This window comes from Coptis chinensis, chromosome 1 (assembly GCF_015680905.1).
Source record: "Coptis chinensis isolate HL-2020 chromosome 1, ASM1568090v1, whole genome shotgun sequence".
Lineage (NCBI taxonomy): Eukaryota > Viridiplantae > Streptophyta > Magnoliopsida > Ranunculales > Ranunculaceae > Coptis > Coptis chinensis.
In genome coordinates this window covers 24,154,798-24,164,855 of record NC_141456.1, presented here as the reverse complement: position 1 = coordinate 24,164,855, position 10,058 = coordinate 24,154,798, and the positions used below count along the sequence as shown (strand labels likewise).

The following is a 10,058-nucleotide window of genomic DNA, read 5'->3' as shown; positions in this document are numbered from 1 at the left end:
TTTCGTTCTCTTCATCCTATTTTTCACTCTCAAAATAGAAAAATCACTCTCAAAATAAGAAAAATCACTCTAAAAAATCACTCTCAAAATCTTCATAATATTTGATCGATCCTCAAATCGCTATCTTCAAAGAAATCTACAATCTCTTCGTGTAATTTCAATTATTTCTTTATCAAATCTCAAATCTCTTTATCGATCTAAAGCGATTTCGTTTAGATTTTAACTTTTTTAAAGATTAATTCATATAATCTTTATCGGATTGATTTATTCACATTTTTTTGCGGTAAAGTTATCGAATCTAATTTGTCGAAGTTCGCTTAATCGGGGATCTCGCCTTCTTCGAAGTTGCTTACCGTGTTAATATATATATTATATGTGAAATTAAATGGTTGGAAATAATTAGGATGTGTTTATTTAAGATTAAATTGTTTTTTTTTTTTGTGTTTTAGGGACTGCTGGTGCATATAGTGAATCTGTGCTGCTTGCAAAAGCTTATCCTAATTGTGAAGCGGTTCCTTGCGAACAATTCGAGACTGCTTTTGCCGTAATTGTTCTTTCTCTTTCTCTCTCTGAATGTTTTTACTCCCTCGTTACGCGCATGTTAAATAAGATTGGTTGTCGATGGCAGCACTGTTACATAATTTAGAATGCAATTTGGAAAAATGTATATAGGCTACATACGCGTAATGATCGAGTGTGGAATACAATGAGAAAAAGACACATATCAATATGCTAATTTAGCCTTGGACAAGACATTGACTGAGGTATTTTACTCAATATATATCACATTAAGGATCCAACTAAGATTTATATGCATGTTCCTTAGTTGACACTCATTTAACTCCCAAAGAACAACTAACTGCAAATGACATCTAGAACTGTAATCTAGAAACTCAACAACTTAAGTAGAATAACGACATATATGAAGTAACAACGTCATAAGCCCTTCGAGAAGACCTTATATTTATTTACTCCTACATGTCCTGACCTTCAAGAAATGCTAACGACTTCTAGTTATCCTCCCAATATTCAAGTCGTCTTGAAAGTCCACAATAAACTTACCTTTCAAAGGGGTACTCAATTGATAGTTTCTTAATATTTCTCAGGGAATATGAACTTACATACAACCTTTTTTTTTTTTGAAGAAACTCATAGACATCCTTCGAAGATCGACACAGCCTTGGTTAATTTGACGCGTTACTAAATTGGCGTCACTATTAAACTTGTTACCGCTGAAACCTGTTGTGATATATAATGTTTAAAACAACTATTTGTTCATTCAAGATTAAAACCAAGGGATCAGATTTGGAATCGATCAAATACTTCCATATGAAAATCGAACAAGGTGCGTTCTCCATGTCCTACAAATTTACAGTCTAAAACGAAACGATGAGGAAACATTGACTGTGGGGGGAATAAAGTAAATATATATAAAATAAACCAAACAAATAAACAAACTTTGAAGAAGTATGCCATGTCAGCTTACTATTGACAAAGGTAACGCCTAACTTGGACTTCTTAGCCAAACATATTTGACCAACAATGAGATTCAGTTTGTCACGTTTATGCGACACACATAGTGATCTTATTATACATTTCCATTTCTTTATTGTTGTTTACTTGTTTATATCAAAGCCAGGGTTCAGATTTTGCTGCTAGCAAAAAATTGTTAGTGTAACTATTTTGTTTGTCGTATATTTTCAGAATAGATAATGGCATATGTTGTTTAGCCGACTTGGGTTTACTTTATTTTGATGTTTTGACATGTTTTATTAGTTTCCATGCACTTAACTGAGGATTTTTGAATGAGCATACGAAAATTTCATGAGTTTTTGTGAGTTTAAATGGATAATGAAGACTTATTATTTTGTTTTTAGTTATTGATTGTTCATAATGTTGTGAAATAATATGTACTTATCTACATATTGCATTAAGTAGGGATGAGTTTGTCACGTCCCGCATTCGCAGAGTGGATGAAGGAATCAATGGGGAGTGATACATATCTAGATGGAATCGAATCATTCCTTGAATTCATGAGGGATAGTTTAGGAAAAGGAACTTGGTCTTCTTGTCTGTGTGCCAAGTGTTGCAATGTTCGTGGAATGGTTGATCCAAAAACCATTTTTGTTCATTTGGTTCGTTATGGATTTGATGAGTCTTACACTACATGGTATTTTCATGGGGAGTCATTTGTAAACAATGTTGGGAATTTTGAACCTTTTGGTTCATCCTCTCATAACTAATTTAAAAAACCGACACGAGAGATCTCCGAAGATACCCATCCTCAAGAAATTAACTTTGTGAATGAAGAGCTTAGGACTGTCCAACTTGATGATTTGGATGAATGTGTAGATAAGATTAGTTCGGATGAAGATTTTAATACGGATGAGATAAGTTCGGATGAGATTAGTTCGGATGAAAATGTGGATGTCGATTGCCATAATGAACAATGTAACCAAAATCCAGTTAATTTAAAAAAGGAGATGAAGTTCAATAATTTGTGGGAGGATGTGAAGAGACCAATATATTCCTCATGCAGACAAGAAAAGACTAAGTTATCAGTAACAGTTGAGTTGATGAACCTCAAGACAAAACATCAGTGGTCCGATAATAGCTTCACAGAATTATTGGATACGCTAAGAGATATTCTTCCTGAAGATAATACATTGCCCCCTGTCTCAGATATGAGGCTAAAGGGCTGATTAAATCTTTAGGTATGGACTATGAAACAATCGATGCATGTCCCAATAATTGCATTTTGTATTGGAAAACACTTGAAGCTCTTCAAAGAGTGTCCTAAATGTGGTGTGAGCAGATGGAAGAATGTTGAAGCCGTTGATCTTCTTACTGACAAGAAAAAGGCTAAACCCGCATTACCAAGCAAAAGTCTTGAGATACTTCCCATTAATACCTAGGTTACAAAGATTGTATAGGTAAGGCTTTGGCTTCAATACTTGTAATGTTATCGCATTTACTTCTTACCCTTTGAATCAATCAGTTTTAATGAAATATATGTATATATATATTTTTTAGTGTTCCATGGATTCGGGAGAACATGACATGGCATTCGAGGGCCGTGGTTGACGAAAATAGAGTGAGACATCCGGTTGACTCTCTCAATTGGAGCCACGCTTGATGCAAAGTGGCGGAATTTTCTCTTGAGCCACGCCTTGATGTCCGTTTGGGACTTCGCGGCATGGATTTTAATCCGTTTTCTCATTCTAATAGTTCTTATTAGGTGTTGGCCTGTTATGATTGTTCCATATAATCTCCGCCATCTCTTTGTATGGTTAAACAAATTTTATTATGTTGTCCATGTTGATACACCTCGAAAAGTAGTCCAGGGAAAGACATTGATGTCTATTTGCAACCCCTAATCTCCTCGAAAGTTGAATGAGTTGTGGTCTCATGGCACCAAAACATACGACTCTCATAGTAACACCACATTTACTATGAAAGCAGTTTTGTTGTGGGCCATACATGATTTTCCTGCGTTTGGCATGTTATCGGGTTGTAAGACTGGTGGAAATTATGGTTGTCCTCCATGCGGCGAAAAGACATATTCAATTAGGTTAAAACATGGGAATAAGAATGCATATATGGGCACTAGGAGATTTCTTCCAGAGGATCACCCTTTTAGGCGACAAAAAAGACCATTTGATGGGAAGGAAGAACATGGGGAAGCTCCAAGAAGATTGAGTGGTTCCGAGGTAAAAAGCAAAGTGGAAAGTTTTGAAACGGTTTATGGAAAGGTAGCACGAAAGAAAGGGAAAAAAAATGTTGATGATGAGGGCGTGACTGCATGGTCGAAAAGATATTTATGGTCGAAAAAGATCAAAACTCTTTGACTTGCCGTATTGGGGAGGTAGCTTAATTTTCCATTTCTTAATTTGGTTTGTCGTACATCATTATACATCATTGTAATTTGTGTGTTTTCGTGATTAACAGTTCTTGTTTAGTCCTCACAATGTGGATGTAATGCATGTGGAGAAAAACGTAGCCGAGAACCTTATTGCGACAATTTTGGGAATGGACAAGAGCAAGGATGGTTTGCAAGCACGCTTAGACTTGAAGGAGATGAATATAAAGCAACACTTGTGGCCAAAAGAAGTGGGAAATAAGTTGTTGCTACCAAAGGCTGATTTTACTTTATCCCAATCTGAAAAAAAATTGTTCTTTGAGACCTTAGCCACATTAAAGGTACCTATAGGATATAGTTCCAATTGGAAGCAACGGGTGAGCAAGGAAGATTTTCAATTAAAAGGCTTGAAGTCGCATGATTATCATGTAATGATGCAACAACTTTTGCCGTTATTACTCATGCATTGCTTTAAAGAACATAAGCAATTACGAGTAGCAATCCAACAATTGTCAACATTTTTCAACATCCTTTGCTCCAAAGAAATATACCTCGATGAGCTTGAAGCTGCTAGACAAAGAGTGATTGAAGCGTTGTGCGTTTTTGAGAAGTATTTTCCTCCTTCATTCTTTGTCATCATGATGCACCTTGTTGTGCATTAGGCGGAAGAGGTAGAACTTTGTGGACCTGTTTGGTGTCGGTGGATGTATGTTTTCGAACGGTAAGTTTTATGAGTGAGCTATCTATATTTTTGTTATTTGATATGAGTAACATATGTTGTTAATTTGTACTAGGATGATGAGAGACTACAAGAGGTATGTAAAGAATCCAACACATCCCCACGTTGTATTCTTTGGCGTTACGTTGTCGAGGAATCAATAATGTATTGTATGGAGCATATGCCCGATGGTTCAAAGGAAAGCTACAAGCGAGGTAAAGAGAGATTCATGGATGACACAGAGAGCTGACAAATGAGAAACCTCTCAATAAGAAAGGCGTATATAGATTGAGTAATGTGCAATACGAACAAGTACGTAGATGGGTGTTGCAGTGCTCAAAACTTTCTATTCCATGGCAAAAGTAAGTCTACTCTTGTCATGTTTATAATGTTATATATGAGACCTGCGTGAAACTCTAAAGACCTATTTAACTTGTCTCTTATGTCATTTCATTGTAGGAAATACCAAATATACTTGCAAAGATTTAAACCGAGTGGTCGTAAGAGAAAAGGCAACACCGAAACACCAATGAGTTTTATTCCTTGGTTAAGGGAACAAGTATAGTTTCAGTACCTTAGTAATCACTTAGAGTAACACGTAGGATCATGTAGTTCTTGCAGAATAATATTAGCTTTTGTGGATTTTTTGACAGCTACAAAATGAAGAGGTTTCTCCCATCAAGAGACTTGCTGATGGTCCCAACTTCCAAACGATTTCGTATAACACATACCAAGCCAATGGATATGTGTTTTCTACTGCTGAATGGGACACTAACAAGACAACTCAGAAATTCGGAATTAAAATGAATCACGATGACTAACTTTCGTGCAAGTGCAAAGGATAAGAAGCTCGTGTCTGATGATACTACTTATTATGGGATCATTAGACAAATTCTCGAACTCGACTACTTTGATTTCACTATAACTGTTTTTTGTTGTGATTGGGTTCGTGTGGAAGATAAAGTGAATGGATGTTACACTGATCCGGATATTAATTTAACATTCGTGGATTTGAGCAAGTTTAAAGGAAGTTCGAAGATTGTAGATGAGCCTTTTATTCTTGCCTCACAAGCATCGCAGGTTTTTTATTGCAAAGACCTAACGAGGAGTGGTTGGAATGTCGTGTTACATGCTCCAAAGAGAATGACTAGAGACATGGATGCGTATGAAAACCCTTTAGTTTTTTAGTCAAGATTGTAACGAGACACTTTTGAGTTCATTAGTGTTAGAAGATAAATTATTGATGTTCACTAAGGTACTTGGTCTACTGATCCCGTTCATGGACCCGCTGTATGCTTTTGTATGCTTTTGTATTGGCAGTGTATTAGGTGTTAATATTGTTTTCTGTTCGTATGTTCGGCACTGCTTGTGTATGTATAATTCTTGACGAGTTCTGGTAAGTCGGGTGTGGCTTAACTAATAAAGTTCTTCTTAGTTAAATCTGATTGCATGTATGTTATGGATGATATACTTAAATCTGATTGCATGTATGGCATTATTTGCAGGTCAAGTATAGTGCTTTTCTTCCAAAATTGTTGGGGTTTTCGCTAAGTGTGTATTTGTTGAAATCCATAGGATCGGATATGTCGGAGACGAGGGAAACCTGAGGTACTTTCTTTTAAATACGTAAAATTTCAGTTTGATCGGTCATGGTATCCATGGAACTTCATGGCCTGCACCCCTAACCGTTGCAAATGTGAGCCCTCAGATAAACCTCGTCCAACCTCCAACCTTCAAGAAAACCACAAACAACTATTACAATATATATATATATATATATATATATATATATATATATATATATATATATATATATATATAATTAATGTTAAGCAAAAACATATATAACTTGATAATGTTGGTGATACTTTTTATATAATTTGTTCAGGATAGGAAAACAATGTCTAACAATAGCTTATGAATCAATCATAAGCTAAAAAGAAGCCACCTGCATGCTGTCCTATTATAGTAAATCTCAAAGATATTTTTTCTCGTACAAGGATCATATCCCTGAATATTGCCTGATAATCTGGAGAAAGAAAATGTACAGAATATTTAGCACCATGAAATTTTTGTAAAGTATCTGAGTGTAAGTGTGCATAAATATTCTTATATAAGTGAAGTGGATTACTGATCTAAACTTATATAATTTAGATACTGGTTGCTGGGGATAAGTAGAGACTGCTGCCAAAGTAGGGGAATCAATGGGGGAGGTAGAGACTGCAATAGGTCCATGATCATGAGTAGATCTAGGGGAAGTAGGAACATTGCTAGCAGGTGGAAGAACTTAATCAACTGATGGTACTTCAGGAAGTGGAAGAGAATCAGCAGTTAACTGAGGTTGATTAGGAGCATCATCAGCAGTGGATTATTTGGAGTTACAGGAGGAGGTATCTGGTCTTCTGTGGGAGAAGTGACACCTTGTTCTGATTTTGCTTCTGCTATCCAAATTCTTTCACTATCTAGTAGAGGAGAATCTTCAAGATTTGGACAATTATGAATCTCCAAATAGTTGGTCTGGGAAATGCTCCTTGAGTTCTGGCCATTTCACAGTTAACTTGTGTAGAAACTTCAAGCGGAACATTATGAGATTGATACTGGTCAATCTCAGAATCTCAAAAAAGTCGGGTTGTATCTTTGTTGCATTCTGCAGTCAGATGTACAACATTCCCTTGTAGTCCACTGGGGGTCTCAAAGGAGGCTCTGAACCAGTTGATACCAAACAAGCTGTGGTCACGATGTCTTCATAGTAAATGAACCAGTTGAACTAATGACTTGTAGTTCATGAATTTTGAGGTTATTTTAAATACGTAAAATTTTAGTTTGTTAATGGTTGCTGCCTAATAGTCTATCTTTTATCCTATTAAGAGCTCAAAGCAAGCGGAAAAGAGGGCTAGGAAGACAATGTTATCACGTGAGGCTGTGATGGCTAGAGATCTCAACGGTGGCATACATATTTCTGATTCAGGTACAAAGTTTAAATCTAATGAAGGGTTGGCAATTATAGGCACTCTATTTACTCAATACTAAGTTCGCTGGTCCTTTTATACTTGCAGACTCGAGGCCTTCCTTAGTATCCCGTTTTTTTGAGCATCTTGGGGGTAGGGATTTCCTTGCAACACAAATAAGAAAAACATTATAATCTATTAAATGTATTGCACCTGTATCTAATATCATAACTTTTCTTGATTCCAGGATCATCATCTAGTGATTCCCAAGTTTCTGGAGGTGGAGGTTCTTGTGGTACATATAGTATTTGTTTAGTAATTTTATTTGTTGATACTTATTCTTTTATATATTCCCACGAATTGATTGACATATTTTTGCCTTTTCAGTAATTTTATTTTTAATTTTTATTTTATAGTCTCTTCAAAGGGAAAGAAGAAAGTTGAATTTGACTCTGACGGACAGCCTGTTGGAGATGGTTCAAAAGAATTTTCTAGTTTGCTTGGTGGGACAACAAAGACACATTGTCCTATCTCTTATGAGAGTTTCAAAAATGTGCCTAGTCCAACAAAAAACATAATCTGGAGCAGCGTTGTGGTTAGTCTTCTGCTCTTATCCATTATGGTTCTCTCTCTCTTTTTTTAGTGTGAGTCATTATGGCCTAAATATCAAATTTGGCTCTCCATTTAACATGAAAGGGATAGTATTTATTGAAACATATCTAGAATAGGTACATTAACTAAAATAAAACAAGAAGGAAGAGAAAAGAATAAGAGATAATATTTGAAGAAAAAAACAAATATCTAAAGCAATAATAAGTACACAAAATTGTTGCTGGATTAACTTTACAAGCAGCTAGTCACTACTCATCCTGATTTACTATGAGATGAAAGACTTTTGTAGTTTTCTCTGTTCTAAATCTTCTACATAATAAGTATGAAGTTTGGAAGAAAATGATCTTCTATTCTACTGCTGAGTTGTAATCATTCGCAAGTGTTGTAATTATGAACTGTTTATTGCTCTGACGACTCTCGAACTTGACCAGCAAACGACCGTTGTAATTAACTAGTTTCTTCATAAATCATTACCTAGACATGTCAAAAACATAAACTCCAGTTAGCACTAGTAAGCAGATTGTTATCATCTGAAAATGTAATTGAAGATATCGATAGAGGAGAAGGAAAAAATCCCAGATGATAATGATGCTTGCATTCGGGGACTATCCGTGGGTTCTCCTCGTCATAACCTGCAAGGACATAACCTATTAGGTTAATTTTGCTAGAGATGGGATGCATGGCTTGAAAGACCCTGGATATCTAGTGTAGTGCTGGATACAATTACTGATGTATGAACGTAAATACAATTGTGTTGAACGTAAGATTTCATTGTCGATTATGAGATTGCAGCTTTCTCTATGTGTTTATGTATAATACCTAAATGGACTGGTAAAATTAGCTGAACTGGTTGTTATGTTGATTTTAAGCTACTGAAACTTGTAGATAACTAAATAATTTTGGTTTGTGTATGCCTATAACAAAGAGAAAGTGGAGATAATATGTGAACAATAAATGGTTATACTGGACATTTCTAGATATCAAAAGTTGAGTGCTTTTAGTTTTAGTCTTAGAGGAGTGTTTGAATTATTTGACTTTGCCTTCTCGTGATTCTTTGAAAATGTCAGTTTAAGAATATCTAATTTGGATAGGTTACATGTTTAGAATTTGTTTTTTAGTTTTATGACTTGAAGAAAAAAGCAGTGTTCCATTTGTCTCTTAGAATGGGTTTCTCGTAAATTTCAGGAAAATTTACTTCATTGTTTTTGGGTGAACCTCTGTGCATTATAATACTAGCATAAGGTTCAATAAATGATGGAACATTTTCTCATGACTTGGTTATTAGAGTTTACTTTAGTGTGACTATGATTAATTGTAGAAGAAGAATTAGTAAATGATGGAACATTTAAACATGACAAGTAATGTGATCCTCTGTTGTGTATAATTGTAGTCGAAAGTGAAGTAGTTTTCCAGATGCATGTTATATCTGCTTTGGATGTTTATAAGTTTCCAGTTTTGGGTATTTTTAGTTTGGAACTGCAATGTTGAAAACCTTGGTATTTGGCTTTTGAACCTGAAGAAAAAAAAGCAGGGTTCCATTGCCTCTTAGAATGGATCTCTTGTAAACATCAGGGAAATCTACTTCATTGTTTTTGGGTGAACCTCTGCATATTATCACTAGCTGAAGGTTCAGTAAATGATGGAACATTTTCTTATTACTTGGGGTCTAGAGTGTACTTTTTTATGACTGATACTTTTTTATGAAATTATATACATGTAGGTACTGGTTTTGCTTCTGTTATTGTGGGTAGTTTTGCTAGGAATTTGGTTATGGCATTTTATTCAGGAGATGGTAATCCATCTTCTAGTGAAGAGCAGAAATGGATAAGTGTGATTTGCAATGATAAGTGTAAAGAGTTAATTGCTGATTCCATTCAATTGTTTGTTAGTAATCGCTGCATTTAACGCTTTATCTTGATAA

General features: G+C 35.3%; 1 protein-coding gene, 1 long non-coding RNA gene and 2 other non-coding genes across 4 annotated transcripts; all 4 read left to right on the top strand.

Moving 5' to 3' along the window:
* The first annotated feature begins 4,817 nt into the window (after nt 1-4,817).
* Nucleotides 4,818-5,365, top strand: LOC147523068 (uncharacterized). The gene is made up of 3 exons (XR_015195887.1): nt 4,818-4,939; nt 5,037-5,136; nt 5,231-5,365. It is a non-coding gene; the product is annotated as an uncharacterized LOC147523068 (long non-coding RNA).
* Nucleotides 5,366-7,240: 1,875 nt separating this feature from the next.
* On the top strand, nt 7,241-8,796 carry LOC147523067 (uncharacterized). The gene is made up of 5 exons (XM_086569454.1): nt 7,241-7,545; nt 7,634-7,678; nt 7,773-7,820; nt 7,942-8,120; nt 8,686-8,796. The coding sequence occupies exons 1-5, from the start codon at nt 7,482-7,484 to the stop codon at nt 8,794-8,796; spliced, it is 447 nt and encodes a 148-aa protein (XP_086425580.1). The 5' UTR covers nt 7,241-7,481.
* Nucleotides 8,797-9,270: 474 nt separating this feature from the next.
* LOC147523066 (small nucleolar RNA snoR74) lies at nt 9,271-9,402 on the top strand. The gene has a single exon (XR_015206491.1). It is a non-coding gene; the product is annotated as a small nucleolar RNA snoR74 (small nucleolar RNA).
* Nucleotides 9,403-9,658: 256 nt separating this feature from the next.
* LOC147523065 (small nucleolar RNA snoR74) lies at nt 9,659-9,787 on the top strand. Its single transcript, XR_015206438.1, has one exon. It is a non-coding gene; the product is annotated as a small nucleolar RNA snoR74 (small nucleolar RNA).
* Nucleotides 9,788-10,058: the final 271 nt, after the last annotated feature.